The sequence below is a fragment of the Bos grunniens genome, chromosome 8, assembly GCF_055505025.1.
Source record: "Bos grunniens cultivar Pamir isolate PY7600 chromosome 8, Bosgru_T2T1.0, whole genome shotgun sequence".
NCBI classification, from domain to species: domain Eukaryota; kingdom Metazoa; phylum Chordata; class Mammalia; order Artiodactyla; family Bovidae; genus Bos; species Bos grunniens.
Window position 1 is genome coordinate 68,701,213 of NC_141172.1, and position 18,194 is coordinate 68,719,406.

At 52.1% G+C, this 18,194-nt stretch overlaps 1 protein-coding gene across 18 annotated transcripts in view; it reads right to left on the bottom strand.

Annotated features, from left to right (window-relative positions):
- Positions 1-18,194, bottom strand: part of PEBP4 (phosphatidylethanolamine binding protein 4) — a 244,866-nt gene that overhangs the window by 29,432 nt on the left and 197,240 nt on the right. For 3 of the 18 annotated variants that reach the window (XM_086416265.1, XM_086416267.1, XM_086416266.1), the window contains exon 5: positions 6,885-7,331. The exons of the other annotated variants lie outside the window; for them this stretch is intronic. In XM_086416265.1, coding sequence (XP_086272391.1) covers positions 7,164-7,331 — 168 coding nt within the window. In that variant the 3' untranslated portion in view covers positions 6,885-7,163. Of the gene's footprint in view, positions 1-6,884; positions 7,332-18,194 lie in introns of those variants that run through there. 18 annotated transcript variants of the gene reach the window in all.

An 18,194-nucleotide genomic window follows, 5' to 3' on the forward strand; every position in this document is an offset into this window, starting at 1 on the left:
TGGGGGGGTCTGCACTGGTTCCTTGGTCCTAGAAGCAGGCCTACAGCCAAGTGTCCCCCTCAGCTCTCCTTTGCAGATACCCAAGCAAACTTGCTATCACTGACCAACTTTCGGGGCTACCCTCGTCTTTCTGTCCCTACCTCCTGTGTCAAGGCCAAGGGAACAGTGAACACAGCCCACTGGGGACAAGCAGTTGTCAGCCCAGTCCAGAGCTTACTCTCATTCTGTTGTGTCACCTTTTACAGTGCCTGGCAGGCAAATGCCAATCTGGGGAGCTTGGCAATCATGATGAAAAAACACCCGAGACTGAGCTTAATGAACTCCACCCTGACCTCCTGGTTGGTTCCATCAGTCACTGGATTGCTTGGGAACTAACATGACCCCAGGGAGAGGAAGGGAGAGCTATGATTCCCTCCAGCAAGGCCAAGTGCACTGGATCACTGTGCTGCTCCTTTATTAAGGGTCACTCAGCCCCAGAAGCTGATTGGGTGGGAGGTCTGTGTGGAGGACCCTGGCTGCCTATGAACTGGGTGCCCACCCTCCTCCCCAGCAGGTGGAGAGTCAGGCTCGGGGCAGTTGTAGTGCTTGGCCATGGGCCCAGTCAGGATCATCATTGCTCTCAGAGTGTGTTGAAATGGTCTTTGCACAACCTTGAGGAGGGCCCAGCATTTACAGGTGACAGTGCCCAGGGCCACGAGGAGAGGGGAGGAAAGAGGATGGGGTGACAGCTGGGAAGGAACCCAAAGAGGGTCAAGGAGCCCTCCACAACTTCTGACTCCCAAGGCTCCCGGGCTCTCCCAGGGCCTCCTTCCGGCCCCCCACCCATGAGTCTGGACTTCAGAGGCCCTCCACCCTAGGAGTCTGGGGTTTCGGGACACCAGGCCAATCCCTAGGTTATGCCACAAGAAGCCGAGATAAACTTCTCCCTGGAACTTTTTGCTGTGAGCAGTTAATTGCCCTGGCATCCGAGGCTGCAGTACACAAGCAAGGGGCCTTTAATGAAAGCAAATGACAGCTGATTAATCTGCCAGCTCTAGCCCCGCTCCTCCCTGTGGGGTCTGGCCACGCTCCATAGCCTCGATGGCCTGCACCAGCAGGGTGGGCTCCAGTCTATTACCACTGGCGCTTCCAGCCCTCATGGGGGAGAGGGCGAGCTCCCGTGCCTCCTCTGCCCTCCTGAGCCAGCTGTCCTGTCCTGTGTGAGGGGCTGGCCCTGGAGGAGAGGGCTTGGCCCCGCTGGAGGCTGTCCCTGGTGACCTGTCGGGAAGGGGGCAGAGAGTGGCCCAGTGGGACTGCTGTGAAGAGATTACATTTAGAAGGTGAGTGGGGGCATGGCTAGATGTGTAGCTGGCTTTTCAGTTGCTCACTGACTGTGGCCTTGAGAAAGCAGTCAGGCCATTGGATCATTCGCACTGGGGGAGAGGGCAGAGAGAAGAACTGGGGCTAGGGGAAAGTCCCTCTTCCTACCCCAGTTCACCTGCCCTGGTTCCAGGCTAATGCCAGGGAGCCCACACTGAGTAAACTCCTGCTAGGTGCCAAGTGCTGTGTCCACGGGAAGGTGGCTGACAGTCTGACGGAGACACGAGAGAAAAGAGGTTATGACAGGTACCATGAGTGCTAAGAGGATTTGCAGAGGGCCTAGAGTGGGGCATGGAGGGCTTCCTGGAGGAAGTACGAATTCCTCTCCACCTGATGGTGGTGCTTGACAGTGAAGGGGAAGGTCACTACTTCTGGACTCCAGCTGTGAGGCCTGGGCTCTTCCAGAGCCTCCTTATGAGAAGCCCCAGGCCCTTATCACCTCCTCCTTAAACTGCTTGGCCCTCCCCTTGGGCTGCCTGGTGGCTGGGGGATTGAGGACTAGGGATGAAGGACCTGGAAAGGAAGTGAGCATCTGGCCATGAGTGGAGGCCACTGGCTTTGTCCTGGGCAGGAACCCCTCTTGGGAAGCAGAAGTAATGATCCCTTTGGGGGAGAAACCCCCTCAGTATCTATAGCAATAAAAAAGGGGCCCCAAGCTCACTCTCGCTGCAGCCTCTAATGATGGGGTTGGGGTGTAATGAATATCTGTGTGCTCATAAAACAGACTAATGACTGCCCTCATTTAATGGACCCCTTTTATCCTCACTTGTTCCCAAACCAGAAGGGACCATCCCGGGGGCTGAGGTCTGGAGCCTTGTGGCTGCCACAGACCCCAGCTGTTTGGCTCAGCGGCAGTGGGTGGGGTGGTCCCTGGGTTCCTGCGCTTGTGCCTCCGAGGCTCTGTTTTCCTCCTCCATCCCTTATCTGGCTGAAACAGCCCAAGGAGTCTGAGGAGATGCCTGCCAGTGACTAGCCTCAGGAAGTGGGCAGGGGATGCGGAGGGAGGAAGCGTATATACCCTAATTCTTCAGAACCCTGTCGACACTTGTAACATGTGGCTGCAGAGAAGGAGCACCGAAGAACCAGCTGCTGGTGGCACCACACCCCCTTCCTCTGCGCCCCTCCCCACCCCCCACCCATAAGAGCTCACTGAATCATCCCAGCATCAACTCCTTCACCTGAAAAGAGCAAGACTTGGGAGGGCGGGGCTCGCCTGCTGAATCACCAGCAACACCTATGTTTTGCTTGGGAGGCCTGACCCTGTTTGGCTTCCTGGAGCTTGGTGAGATCACAGCCCTGGGTGTTGTGGCTGCAGGCCAGTGTGACCTGCCATGCAGGGAATATTTTTAAAGAGATACTTGCCCCTGTGTTCCCAGGACTAGCTCCTGGAGAGATTCTAGCTGTTATTTGAGTCCCCCCCCCCGCCCCCAACCTAGGTTGATTGTAGGAATTGGTCAGGTGAACATGAAGTCACTTGGGATAAAGTGGCAAAACAATTAACAATCAACAATCGAACCCACCAGCCCTGGGCAAGCCTCTGGGAGTGGCCATGGGGCCGTGGTGGCTGGTAACATCTGAAGCAGGTGGGATGAGCAGAATCTAAGTCCCCACACACGCCCCAGAGGATGGACGGACAGGCTGATTTGCTTTTTCCAGAGTTCCGGAGCTGCCTAACTGTGGTCTTTTGGTCAGCATCTGGATGAGAGCCACAGGCCATCATTACAAGGTCTTCCAATGGCAAGAAACTCTAATGAGTCAGCCTGAAGCCTCAGTGTTCCCATCTGGGCACTGGCCTAGCCCTGCCTCCAGGCCATCTGCAGATAATTGGGGTCAGAGGAGGGCAGAGGATCCCAAGAGGCAGATTCCTGGGCCCCTCACCGACCTCCCATTTTCAGTGTCCTTGCCTTGGAGAAGTCGCCCCCTGACAACCGCCAGACAGAAAAAGCACTGCCCTCGCTTCCCACTTGGCCTCTCAGCAGGGGGGCACCGCAGTAGGAAAAGCACCTTTAGAGAGTCTCTGAGAGCCAACAGGTGAGGTGAGTCACTTGGAGGTGGTGTCGTGGTTAGCAGGCAGTAACAACCACCATCCAATACATGTGTTGGCCACTCTCCTATCCAGAGGCCTCTCAGGCACTTTCACGCCATAGCATCGTTTAACTCTTCTTCCCAAGGAGGCAGAAGGACAAGGCTTATCACCCCAATCTGCAGGTGGGGAACACAAGCTCCCAACAGGTGAAGTGACTTGCCCGAGGTTACAGAATGGAATCCAGGTGTCCTGGCCCATGATCTAAGCCTCCTGACTCAGAGTCCAAGGTTACTCTGCCTGCACCTTGTAACAAAGGGGGCCTGTGTTCAGGAAATCAATGCTGAAGGGAAGAGATGATTCCTTTCCCCTTTGCTGGAATTTCTTGGGCCACCCTGGATGAGCTCAAATTGGGCTGAAGGACCAGTCCAGATCTTCCTAAATCTCCTCTGGGCCACTCCTTCTGGCCTGGGGGAGGAAACTTTTTGGACAGTGGCAGGTCACTTTCTCCAGTGCCCTCCGGAGTTAGGGGATACTGAGTGCCGCTGTGGGAGCACTGAGAGGGGTCTGGACTATGATGGGTCAACACTTCCCTAGCCTTAGGTTCTGCAGAGGCATTGGCAACCAGATTTTGAGGTGGGATCTGGAGGGTCTTGGGGTGGGCAGGTGACTCAGGGAGGGTCTGGGACCCTGTGACTGGAGGATTTACCCATGTGAGGCTGAGAGCTCTCCTCAGGCCCTCAGCTTGACTAGTAAGAGTTGAGGTTCTCTGTGGGCTTGGCTCTGTGTTTTCTGTCTCAGATGTCCTCCTCTGATTCTCCTTATCTTTATAGACTGGTTCCCACTTCTTTTCCACTCTGAAGCCTTCCTCAGGTGCTCTCTCCCAAGTGCTTCTTCTGCATCTCCTCTGGTCCCGAGCTCTGCCAGAGCATCTTGTGCCCCTGCTGCTCTGTCTCCTGCTCCTCCAGCGGAGGCTGGGGCTGAAGGCGAGGGACTAGCACACACTCAGTGCAGGCCTGGTCCAGGCGTTCCACATTCATCGGTGCACCTGATCACCCTGATGACCCCACAAGGCAGGAAAAAGAGGCTGGGGGAGGGCAGCCATTTGTCCAGGTCATTAGGTGGCAGAAGTGGGATTAAACCCAGATAATGCTGATCACAGGTGTGATGCTCTTTATCCAGCTCAGTGCAGTCTTTCAAACATGAGAGGATGTGGGAGAACATGACATGATAGATTTATCTGTCTATGGAATTGAGTCGAGGTGTTGTCCCTTGACTTGAACAGTGCACCCAACTCATGGCAGAAGCAGCATTAATATTTCAGTTTGCTTGCTTCCTTCTTTTTTCCCAAGAAACATTTTTGCTTCAGTGATCTGTAAAAGGGTCTCAGGGCCATCCCTGTTAGATGTGCCCCGCCCCCACCCACTGACAATGGAAAGGGGCGGGGCCATCTCTGCAAGTCCAGGAGTCCTGGTGTGAAAGCCACCCTTGGGGATGGAGAGAGGCCTGGACGTGAGGGCTGATCTGTTTGGGGACAGGTTGAACTCTTTCAGTCTGGATAACTACCAGATGGCCTATCTGTGGCCCCTGGCTGCGGGACCTGTGGTTCTGTTCTCTGGCCTTTCTGGAGGAGGATGAGGGAGAGTGTCAGTCTCCCAGACTAGGAGCAGCTGGTCAGCTCTAGGCCACAGGGTTTCCCTTGCCTCCCTTCCCTTCTCTTTTATTTCAGTCTCTTCCTCTTCCATTCTCTCTTCTCTCTCCAGTCTCTTCCTCTTCACCCCTCTCTTCTCCTCCTCTCCTTCCCACATGAACCTCATCCTTCTATCAGGAAACTGATTTCTTCATTTTGGCTTCCCTAGTTCACCTTCTCCTGAGCGGCAATACATCTTCATCCAATACAACATTTTGTGATGATGAAAATGCTGCAGATCCACACTGTCTTATACAGTAACTTGTAGCCATACGTGGCTTGAACACTTCAAATATGGCTAGTGTTGCTGAGGAACTGAATTTTAAAATGCTTTATTAAATTTTAATTAATTTTAATTAAAATCAGCACATGTGGCTAGTAGCTACTGAGCTGGACATCAGACCCCTAAATGATACCTAGCACTGGACTCCCTGGAGGTCCCCTGCCTCATCCATGCCCTGCCTCCTCCATAAGCCTTTAAGGGGAACCAGCCTCTCTTCTGAGCTCAGCTTCCTGATAGGCTACCTGTGAGAGGCCATGGGGTTCTGGACTCGGAGCTGGGTGACCTTGGGCCTTGGATCTGGGAGCCGATCAGTGCCTTCTTCTGTTAAATAATGAAGATAATTTCTTGAGGAAGGTGCCCAAGGCTCAAGGTTTTCTCCCAGCTCCAAGTGCTGCAGGAGCTCCAAGGTCGAGCCTCCTGCTTATAGACTTGCAGCTCTAAGTTCAGTGCTTCTTTGGGCTGGAGCCTTCGATGGTCAGATCTGGGTGAGTCAGTGTGAGCATCCAGTTAGGTGTTTGTGTGTGTATGTGTGATTCACCTGTGCATGTGTGTGTGTGTGTGCATACACATAGATGTGTGCACAAGGGGGAGGTGGTTTGAGGGGCAGCAGTGAGACTATGGGGATCTTGCCTAACTGAACAGCTTGAGACTAGGAAAGGAGTTCAAGGCTTCTTAGATGGGGAAGGTTGTGGCCTGACTCTGCTGCTAGGCTTCTGCCCACTCCTTGGCTTGAGCTGTTTTAATGATGCCCCAGACTTCCTCTCTTGCCATAAAAGTCTCCTGGAAAGCCTTCCCACGGAGGCCCCAGGGGGCTTTCTCAGGGAATGTGTGAGTGTGTGAGCAGGAGCCCTGGGCTGCAAGTGCTCTCTCCCACAGAGCCGGGGGCCCTGGCATTGGAGGGGATGTCGGTCCCAGACTGGGGGTGGTGGGGGAGGGGCTTCACCTGGACCTGGGCCCTGGCTTAGGCAATGCTTAGACTCTTAGTCAACTCCAACAACTTGGACACACACACACACACACACACACACACACACACCTGTGTATACACCACATAGGGAGGTATGGAAGGGAGATAAATTAGCTTTTGCTGCTTTGCCCTCCTGCCAAGCCTCAGCCACAGCAGATCCCCCCACACCTTTAGAGAAGGGAGGATCCCCTGAAAAGATGGTGTTCCTAGGCTCTTTGGGTATGATGGAGGCTCAAAACCTATATGGCTGAGGTGGAAGGGACCACTGAGAGGAACCCTCTGTGGGTGGGGAGAGAAGCCCACCAGCCAGTGAGTGACGGGACAAGGCCAGAATGTGGATAGAAGGAGATGCCTTCTCTTCTGCCCGGGAAGGTACCTAAGCCTCAGGGTGCTTGGGTCACGGAACCCGCCTGGCGGAGAGTTGCATCAGAGTGAAACTGCAGGCTGGACGCCTTGGAGGAGAGGGTGCTGAGGGTCAAAACCTGGGCCTCCACCAGCACTCCTCCCCCTCTACCACTGCACACACATGGAGGGGTTGCTAGGGGTGAGTGAAGAAGGGGGATGGTGTGAATCAGAGGTCACCAGGCTTTAATCAGCCCTGAGTCAGGGAGGTGGGTGGGAATAACATCAGGTAGTCTCCGGTTTCCCCACAAGCAAGCGCTTCCCGGGAGATGAGCCCTCCCTGCCTGGAAGCCGTGAGGCACTGACCACTTGCCATCACCGGGCACTCAGGACCACTCACAGCAAGTGAGCGACTGGGCAGCAGACCTGTCCAGAGGCTGGGGGTTGGATCAGATGGCCCATTAGGTCCCTTATAACTCTATAATTCCACACAGAGGACTCACCACACCAATGCCTCTTGGCTCTGCAGACCCACACTGGTCCACGGAGAGTCTAGGGGGCCTGCTCTTGGGACTGGGGAAGGGATAATCTGAGGTGTGCGTACAGAAGCGGGTATCCCACAGAGCTCTGCTGGAGTTTCTGAATTTGCTCCAGTGCTCTTGCTTCCCTGGAAGGAGGAGAGAGAATGGGGATGGTTGGAAAGGTCTGAAAATTGCTTTTTGGTTCTTCATGGGTTTGGCAAGAAAGCTGTGGGGTGTGTCCCGCCTTTATCATAGCTGGCAGCCCGGATTTCCCACAATACAATGAATGGGAGCCTGAGGTCTGGCTGGTTGGCACCTTCCCGACATGTCTGTTGGGCCTCTGTGTAGCTTTTCTGGCCTTAGATTAGTGGGCAAGAGGTCCCCTCTATGTGATGTCAGCCCTAGGAGCACAGTTGCCTTCCTGGGCTCATGACCTCTACTGACCCTGCTAGAGCGGAAAGTCATTCCCTTCCCAGTCCCTGCCTCTCCTCATCTCCTCCCTCCTTGAGAGGCGAGTCACTGTCCAGGGCCTGGCCACCAAACACAGCACATGGATCAACTCCCTTAGATGGTCGCAATTTGCCTCCCTGTCTGGACATCACCTCTCCTTCCCTTCCTTTGAGGGGATTCCCCAAGTGGGTGGGAAGCTGCCAACAGCCCATGGGAGCTCAGATGAGCTGTGGCTGATGAGATCTGAAGAGAGTCCAGAGACCCCTTATCGATGTCTACTCTCTCCCTTTCCCAGAGGAACCAGTTCAGGGCCCTGGTATCCAGGGGACCGCTTATAGGCAGCGTGGCTCTGGAACCTAGTTTTCCTGATTTCTAGTGTGAGATGACTTTTACCAAATTAACTCTTTCATTTCCCAGGGACTGGGATGTGCATGGGGTTGGGATTTGGAGAAACTGATCTGGGCAGAGTTTTCTCTTCTTTCAAGATCTAAGTGGATGGTTCCAGGCACATGGCTAGTGTTTACTAATTGCCTGTTGATTGACCTGCATCTCTGGGTGCATCCTCTCTCTCCCCTTCTAGAAGAAGGAGGGAGCACACCCTGTGTTGTGGTTTAGTCGCTAAGTTGTGTCTGACTCTTTAGACCTCATGGACTGTAGCCTGCCAGGCTCCTCTGTCCATGTGATTTTCCAGGTAAGAATACTGGAGTGGGTTGCCATTTCCTCCTCCAAGGGATCTTCCTCACTCAGGGATCAAACCTGCATCTCCTGCATTTGCAGGCACATGCTGTGGAAACTGGTTTATACCTTCACTGCCCTCTTCCTCTAGATTCCCACTCCTATCAGGCAGTGAGAAGACGATGCCAGACAACCCTCTCCTCCATCACTAGAGTCACACTTTGCTCTCTCTCAGCTCCCTACAGCGCTAAGACCTGAGCCAAGGAGTCAGACTAACCAGTGCAGCCACCCTGACTAACTGTTAGAGAAATAAACAAGATGGTATTGTGCCAAGGGGAGAGGAGTAACATCAAAAGTATCTCAGAGAGGAAGAAAGCCAAAGTTTTATATGAGATGCATGGATAGGGGGAGGGGGGCGGGAAACCGCCTGGGTAATTAAGTTAATAGGTTTCTTAAAGAATGCCCTTGTGAGTGATGTTCAACACATTCAAGTGTTGACAAGAAGGTATTGAACTTGACGCCCACGCAGCGGGCAGAAGCATGCTCTCGGCTCTGACACACCTTCTTTGTCTGAAACTTGTAGTAAACTCAGCTCTGCGTTGTGAAATCTGGTCCAGGGAATCCATGCTGCAGGGGCTCCAAGGTCGAGCCTCCTGCTTCTAGACGGGGTTGGGGTGAGTGAGGGGGGCCACCCTAAACCGAGGTCCCTAGATTAGGAGAGCAAACGCTAGGGTCCTCGATTCAGAGGCCTATAGAGGCTGTTATGTTGTAAAACCTGGGTCTCTGAGGGCCCGCAAGACTGTTTTTGACCCTTGCAGGTGGTCAGAATGAAGCTCTTTCCCTTCCTTCCATCATCCCGTTGGCTTGGAGAACTTGGGTCTGATACTCAGGAACCTCTGTGTGGTCTTAGGGCTTCCCTACTGCCATGAACTAGTGGAATAATCTGGGTGAACTGGTGAATATGGTTTGTCCCTTTCTCTTAAGTAAAGAGGCCCCATATCATTGGGCTAGGGGAGAGGAGCCTCGCTTTGGAAGAGGAGGAGAGGAGGAGGAGAGGGAAGGGGAGTGTGTGTGTGTGTGTTTAAAGAAAACTTTGGGTTGCTCTTGTTTGAAACCACAGGGGCATAAATTAACCATTCCTAAAACAAAGGAGTGTCTCCTTTTGCCAAGCAGCCTGCCTCAAAGGCCCTGGGTGGGGATGGGGCTCCTTGCCTGCTGTGGGCTTATCAGCCTGCCTTCCTGCCCAGCTGTCATTCATCCCTCTTGTCATCAGCCATCTCTCATCCACCTTCTCTTTCTGTTACAAGAGGCTCAAACTTATCAGATGATCAGAGTTTTCAGGCTGGGACCTGAATTTTCAGGGACTCCGCCATGGTTACGGCGGCCAGATTTGTAAAGTGGAAAAATGGTGACATGGATGTCTTTGTGAAAGAAAGGTTCTTTCTTAGATACTTAGCAAAACACTTTGAAAATAAAGTAACCGAACTCCACAGTTGTCTGGTCACATCTGAGGCTGTGAGAGTGAGCAATTTGAAAAACCTGAATGGATGTCCACATTAATGGGTTTCCAGCTGGGCAGGAAGGCTAGCAATGCCCCTCACTTAAAGTCATATACAAAGGCTGGGTGTGTCTGTGATTGTGGTGGGAACAGTGGGGCAAATTGGAATTTCCCCTCATTCAAAAATGGTGGTCAAGAAGACAACCCCTTCTTGCAACTAGAAAGGTTGGGTTAACCCTTAGCTTTTGTTCTTGGCACCAGCCCTTGTTGTAGGGGCTCATTTCTGCCTGGAGAAGCCTGTTCCTACCCAGGTAATCCCGTTCAAGAGATACAGGATCCTGGGGTTTGCACATACTTGTAAGACATTTTTTGTTTCTAGGAAAAGGGAACAATTTATCATCTTTCTCCCTCACTGCCAATGCACTGGGACACAGTATTAAAGAAAAGACTCTGGGTTGAGTAGAAGATACCTGTTAATTTTATAGTCAAATTTCTCATTACTCCAGTACTCTCCTGTTCCCATTCTCTGTCATGGAGACATATGGTGACACATCTCCTTTTCCTGATTGCCCAATTTGAGTTTCCTAAGAGCAAACCGTGATGGTTAATCAGATTCCCCACTTGCCTGTGTGACGCAAGAGGCAGGTGGCCAGGGAATAGCCTGGTAGCCTGGTTCAGCACACTCTTAGTGAGGGCCTACCATGGATGGAGTTAGGGCTGGGGCTACAGGGCTGCTGTTTCTGTCCTTAAATAATTTCAGCTCATGGGAGCCACAGAGCTGCCTGAACCATCCTTATCATCCCAGAGAACGTATGTGCCCTGCTCAGTGATCAGGAGGCAGCTGGTCGCATCCCAGGAACACACAGGTTTCCAGAGAAGTCACTTCCTCGAGAGATTTCCTGTTTCCTCCCACCTCCCGGCGTCGAAACTGGGGTCACTGCATGGACTTCAACAATGAGTCAGCGCTGCAAGGGCATCAGGGCAGACTTTTAGCTGGGACATCTTTTCACATCAAACTTGTTTTGAAAATAGTTTCTCCTTCCCGTGGAGACACCTAGCCAGAGCGAAGCAGACTCCTTAGTTTTGACCAAATAATGAAATCAGATCAGTGACACTGGAGTGAGTTTCATGAGGACAATCAGTGTTAGGAGCACTGGAGAAGCTGGGCGGCTCCCGCAGCTGCCCAGTGCCTGAGATTGAACCCTGAGGCAGAGCCCCCCAGAGAGGCCACCTTGCCAAAGTCCTTCCCAGGCCACTACTCCTTGTGGAGGAGGGCGGAGGGTGGGAGCCAGGCTCCTGGCCTACTGGCTTTGGTGTGCTGGTGGGTGGGAGGGTGGGGGGGCTCGATACTGGCTTTTGGACCAGACTTCCTCACCCCTGTGTGGGAGGTGTGAGGGGCTGGAGCCGGGAGGCAGGAAGTGAGCGCAGATGGGATGGCTGGACAGCTGTGCGGGGGACAGAGCACATCTGTCGGGGTAAGTCTGGTGGGGCCCCTCCCTGCAACCTCCACACCGAGCCTACCCGTCCATCCATAGGGTGTGGGCTTGGTTGGGGTCCCAAATGGGGAAAATGATGGAAAAGGAAAATCTGAAGGCAGAGGCTGGAGCTAGGGGTTAGTGAGGGTCTACATTCCCATGAAAAACAGAATGTCTGAGCTCTGGGGCCGGGGAGGGATGAAGGGCAAAGAGAAACCCGAGAGCAGATAGATCAGATGCATTGGCCAGCATGCGCTTTGAGGTGGCTCCCGAGTTCCCAGGGTCTGACGGCTCCTCTGCAAAGCTGCCCGACTCCTCACCTTCCCTGTGCTTCCCAAATGTCTTTGTTGTTGTTTAGTCGCTAAGCCATGTCTGACTCTTTGTGACCCCATGGACTGTAGCCCACCAGGCTCCTTTGCCCGTGGGATTTCCCGGGCAAGAATACTGGAGTGGGTTGCCCTTTCTTTCTCCAGGGGATCTTCCCCACCCAGGAATTGAACCCGAGTCTCCTGCATTGGCAGGTGGATTCTTCACCACTGAGCTACCAAGGAAGCCCCTAAATGTCTTGCATTGTAGCAATTAAAGCCCCTCCTTTTTCTGTCTCATCTAGTAGACTGAGGGTGTACTAAGCTCAGAGACCCAATCTTCTTCCTTGCTGAATCCTCTCAGAGTAGACACTCTTAGAAGCTTGTTGAATGAGTGAGTGATTGTGTGGGCTACATCAACCCAAGGTTTCCCACTTAATCCTTTAATTGTCTCTAATTGGCTGTAAACATTGCTGGGACAGCTTATACCAAGTAGACACTTGGAGAGATCTTTGGGAGCTAAAAGTTGAATCAGGTTCTCATCAGGAATTTGCCTGGGGGCCGGAGAGTCGTTTACCCCTTTAGACTCTTTTCTAGGTAGCTGAGTACAGGGGAAAGGCCCATTGTTCTGCAAACACACTGACGTGGCATCATGACCGCTTGCATGACCACAGCTGCCCCTCTGTGCAAAGCTGTTACTTGCCTGCTTTGGAGCCAGAGAGGCAGGAATTATGGATCATGTCGATCTCTGCAAGAAGGGGCACCTAATACAATAGCTTCCCTGACTAGCTTCCTCCATTGCCTTTCTCTGTCTGGTTTTCACAGCATAATGAAAGGAGATGGGGGACTTCCCTGGTGGTCCAGGGGCTAAGACTCCTCGCTCCCAATGCAGGGGCCTGGGTTCCACCCCAGCTCAGGGAACTAGATCCTGCATGCCGAAATGAAGACTGAAGATCCTGCAGGCCGCAACTAAGACTGGCAAAGCCAAATAAATAAATAAACAAAACTAAATATTTTTTAAAAAGGAGATAGGAGTTTGAGTCCCAGCTCTGCTGTGTGGCCCCAGGTAAGTCATCTCTCCTCTCTGGGCCTCTGTGTTCTCATCTGTACAATGGGAAGTCTAGACTAGGCTATCTCTGAGATCTCTGTCAGTTCCTAATTGTCACAAATCTGGCAGGGTGATGAGCAGGGAATGTGGTCCTTGGTGTTATCAGTCCTGTAGAGTCTGAGCTGGGGACTTTCCCTTCACTTACACGTCCCTGGTGACTCAGACAGTAAAGAATCTGCCTGCAATATGGGAGATCTGGGTTTGATTCCTGGGTCAGGAAGATGCCCTGGAGAAGGGAATGGTTACCTACTCCAGCATTCTTGCCTGGAGAATCCCATGGACAGAGGAGCCTGGTGGACTATAGTCCATGGGGTCGCAAAGAGTTGGACACAACTGAGGGACTAAGCACAGCACAGCACAGCACAGCACTAGCAACTAATACTTTCACTTTCACGCTTGGGAAGGGGAGGAAGGGTCCAAGAAGGCCCCGCCCTACTCACGGACTCCTGCATTCACTCACTAGCTGCAATAATGATTCTTCCTGGATGAGTTAGTCAAGTCCTGCTTGGAGTCAGAGGCCTGTGTGAATGATTCTTAAACGTTTCCCAAACTTCTACTCCTGTTTTCTATTATCCTGTGTGTGTAAGAGACGTGCCAATAGGGAGGAAGGAAGGATTAAAGTCCCGTGGGCTTGGGGCCAAAATGGGACACATGTACTCTTCTCTAACATTACTTTTGTCATCATTGTCCTCATCCTCATTGTCCATTATTAATACTGTTGAACACTCTTCAGCCATGAGCAAGCAGTGGGTGAGTTAATCAGCTAGAAACTCCGGCCACTAGAAGCCTGCAGTGTCCCCGGTGTTTCTCAGGTCAAGGTTGGTTTCTCTGCCTGTATGCAGGGATTAAATCAGACCCTCAGGGACTTCCCTGGTGTTCCAGTGGTTAAGAATCCACTTTCCAACGCAGGGGACGTGGTCTCGATTCCTGGTCAGGGAACTAAGATCCCACATGCCACAGGGCCACTAAGCTCTCATGCAGCACAACTACTGAGCCCTTTGCGCTCTAGAGCCTGTGCTCCGAGACTAGGGAAGCCCCAAGTGCCATAAGGAAGACCCAGCGCAGCCAAATTGGTATAAAAAATAAATTAAAAAAATTAATTTGACCCTCAGCAGGAAATGGGGCCCATGGCTTTGAGTTCCTTTACCTGAAAGTGCTCTCTCTCTGGAGGAAAGGTGTTATAATTCCAAGCTACTTCTGCTACCGCGTGTCTGTGTCTTATTCACATTTGGCGCCCCTACAATGCCTTGAACAGGGCACAACCAAAGGTGTTACCTAAATGTTGATGAAAATAATTACTATAAAGATGTCTTCTAACAAATTAAGCAAGGGAAGTGGGCCCAGGGGCGCTCCAAGTGCTTCTGAGCTGCCATAAGCTGAGAGACAATTGAACTCATTGGCAGGGGCATCCTTGCTGCTGAAGCTTAATGCTGAGAGCAGTAGGGTTGCAAGGCTAGCGTGGGTTGTGGGGGAGGCAGGGTGGCCACGATTCAGACAGGAGGTGAACAGCTGGCGCCTCCTTCTGGCCCTGGAGGGCTGAAGCAGGCAGGAGGAGGGCCCCTGCGGGAATCTAACAGCTCCACTGCTCCCAGAATGTCACCCGATTCCTGCCCCAGCCCCTCTACCCTGAGAGAGAGCCCAGCTCTGGAGAGCCAGTGGAGAGCAAGGGAGGCTGTTATGTAACCGATTTAACTCCTTGTCAAAACTGGTGACTAATCCAGACCTTCTCTCGGCCGATTGGCTCGACAGCTTTGGTGTGAGATGCAAGAGGCCTAGGTCAGTTTGGGGCTGGTTCTCACACCCTCTGCTGGAAGGATCTCTTAGCTCCCTCGCTGGACCAACTTCAACCACGACTTCATCATTGCTCCTCCCGACCTGAGACCTCTTCTGTAGGCATCTAATCCCCCACCTCTGTGTCCCTTCCTGCCCTACAAAAAGAGGCCCAGGAAGACAGTTCATTTTCGTCTGCCCCTGTGGGTGCATGCATGCTAAGTCACTTCGGTCTTGTCTGACTCTTGAGACTCTATGGACTGCAGCCCACCAGGCTCCTCTGTCCATGTGATTTTCCAGGCAAGAATACTGGAGTGGGTTGCCATGCCCTCCACCAGGAAATCTTCCCAACCCAGGGATCGAACCACATCTCTTATGTCTCCTGCATTGGCAAGCAGGTTCTTTACCACTAGCATCACCTGGGAAGCCCACGTCTGCCCCAAGCCAGCTCATTTATTCCTGGGCTCAGCGAGGCCTTTCATTTTGCACCTGGTGAGGGTGATGAGGGAAGGGCTCTGTGGCCTGCTTTCCTTGGGTGGCCGGCCAGGCCAAGAGTTTTGGCTGCTAGGGTCAGGACTACTAGGTCTAGAACTCAGGGCCCCTCTCTACCACTGCTCAAGAATAAGGCCCTGGAGGACATCTGGCCTCATCTAGTCCCCTGGCCTTGGACCCCAAGCCCTGAGGTTCACAAGCTGCCTGGGTGATGCAAGGAGAGGTCTATGCTCACTGCCTCAGTTCTCACTTTTCTTTTTTCAAAAGGAGGCTCTCGGTAAGTCCAGCCTATACCTGCTGCAGAAGGCCATCCTGAGGGGCATCACAGGGGGAGGACATGTATGCTTATTTAGAGATAGTTCAGGGAGAAACACAAAGAGATGTCCTGACAAGGTCCACAGCAATCATGGTCATGGGTGCCAGGGATTAGTTGATTTAATCCTTAACCACACCAGTCCTCTGTGGTTGGGATTATTCCCATTTTATAGGTGGGGAAACTGAGGCCAAAAGCAATTGGGTGGTTTACCAAAGCTGGTGAGTGGTTGAGCTGGGCTCTGAACTCACTGCCCAGTGACTCGGAAGCCTCGGCTGGTGCTGACACACAGCCTTCTCACGGCATTCCTGGGACGGGCTTCCAAGGCCTCTGAAAGGTTTGTGCATCTCTGCAGCTTCATCGCAGCTGCCCAGTGAGAGCCAAAAAATAATACTCCTGTGCTCCTGCTGCTTCCTTCCGCCAAGCCCCACACAGACGTGATCTCATGCACTCTTCCAGAGTCCCATGTGGGCTGAGTAGGGCATGGGGATCACTGACTCCATTTCCCAGGAAGGAAAGGGAGGCACAGAGAGGGATGGTGGCTGGTCTTAGGTCACACAGCTGGCTGGTGGGACAGGAAATCATCTCCGCCCTGGAGGGCACTTTATTGAGCTTGATGAGTGGTGGGCTAGGATCACCCCCAAGACACAGCAAATTGGGGGTACTCTTCTTGAGGGCTGACTCAGTGGTTGAAACAGCTCCAGGATAGTTGGGCTTGTGTTACAAAGGGAACTCTGAGATGCATATAAAGGCACTCTGTACACCAAGTGAGAGATGCTGGGACCAATGGTCATCACTCTTGCTTCCCTTCTAGTCAGCCTTGGCACTGTCTCTGCCTCCTTTTCCAGATGCCCAGGACTCAGAAGCAGCCCTGGTGTAACAGAAAGAACACTGACCTTGAGGTTATGGGGCCTGGGGAGGATATTCCCTGCTGCTGCTAAGTCGCTTCGGTCGTGTCCATCTCTGTGCAACCCCATAGACGGCAGCCCACCAGGCTCCCCTGTCCCTGGGATTCTCCAGGCAAGAACACTGGAGTGGGTTGCCATTTCCTTCTCCAATGCATGAAAGTGAAAAGTGAAAGTGAAGACGCTCAGTCGTGTCTGACTCTTAGCGACCCCATGGACTGCAGCCTACCAGGCTCCTCCGTCCATGGAATTTTCCGGGCAAGAGTACTGGAGTGGGTTGCCATTGCCTTCTCCTAGGTACCCCTAAATCAGCCTTTTTCCCTCTCAGTTTTTCCATTTTTTCACTCAAATAGTGGGAATACTAACTACAGAAAACAGACATTGTGTGTGAAGAATTTCATTATCAACTATAAAGGCTGTGCAGAGAGAGAAATTACTGGTGTTCCGTTCAGCCCTGTCTCATCTGTATTAAAGACTTTTTAAAACATGGCTTTGGGGGCTTCCCTGGTGGCTTGATAGTAAAGAATCTGCCTGCCAATCCCTGGTCCAGGAAGATGCCACATGCAGCGGAGCAGTTAATCCTGTGCACCACAACTATTGAGCTGGTGCTCTAGAGCCTGGGAACTGCAACTTCTGAGCCCAAGGACTGTAACTACCGAGGCCCACATGGCCTAGAGCCTACCTGTGCTCGACAGCAAGAGAAGACACTGCCGTGAGAAGCCTGAGTACCACAACTACAGAGTAACCACTGTTCACTGCAACCAGAGAAAAGCTCGTGCAGCAATGAAGACCCAGCACAGCCAAACATAAAAACTAACTAACTAAATAAATAAAATCAGCTTTAAAAAGTGGCTTTTGGGAGTTTCCTGGTGGTCCAGTGGCTATGGCTCCACATTTTCAACACAGGAGCCCGGGTTCAATCCCTGGTCAGGGAACTAGATCCCACATTCCACAGCTAAAGATCCCACATGCTGCAATGATTGAAGGCAGGAGGAGAAGGGGATGACAGAGGATGAGATGGTTGGATGGCATCACCGACTCAATGGACATGAGTTTGAGCAAGCTCCAGAAGTTGGTGATAGACAGGGAAGCCTGACGTGCTGCAATCCATAGGATTGCAAACAGTCCGACAGGACTGAGTGACTAGACTGAACTGAATTGGTGCTGCAATGAAGACTGAAAATACCGAGTGCTGCAATTAAGACCCGGTGAAGACAAATAGATAAAAATAAATAAATATGTTTTAAAAATAGCTTTGAAGTGATGGATCACAGAGCAAAATTGTACTGATCAAATATCTGCCTTCTCTACTGTGGCTTTTCGACTTGAATCTCTGGTACCCAATATCTGGTACCAAATCAAATGTCCCCTGGGTGGCCTCATGGGCTCCAGTGCAGGGTTGGAAAATTTTTTGCAAAGGTCTATGTAGCAATAAATATTTTAGGCTTCATGGGCCACATGCGATTCTGGTCACAAGTTCTTTATTTATTTCTTTTCTTGCATGTGTGCACTTCAGTCGCTTAGTCGTGTCTGACTCTTTGCAACCCTATGGCTATAGCCCTCTGGGTTCTCTGTTCATGAATTTTCCAGGCAAGAATCCTGGAGTGGGTTGCCATTTCCTACTCCATCTTTATTTTCTTTAAAAATGTAAGAAACAGGAGGACTTCCCTCCTGTTCCCAGGGGTTGAGAATCTGCCTGCCAATGCAGGTTTGATCCCTGGCCGGAGACGATTCCATATGCTTCAGGGCAACTCTGCATGCGCCACAACAGCTGAACCCTTGTGTCATAATTACTGAAGTTCAGGCACTCTGGAGCCTGCGCTCCGCAACAAGAGAAGCCACTGTCATGAGAAGCCCATGCATCACAACCAGAGAATAGCCCCACATGCCACAACCAGAGAAAGCCCTCACGCAACAACAAAGACCAATGCAACCAAAAATTAAAAAAAAAGAAAGTAAGAACCATTCATAGTTCACAAATCCTACAAAAACAGCCAGTGTGGCCCATGGGCTGTAGT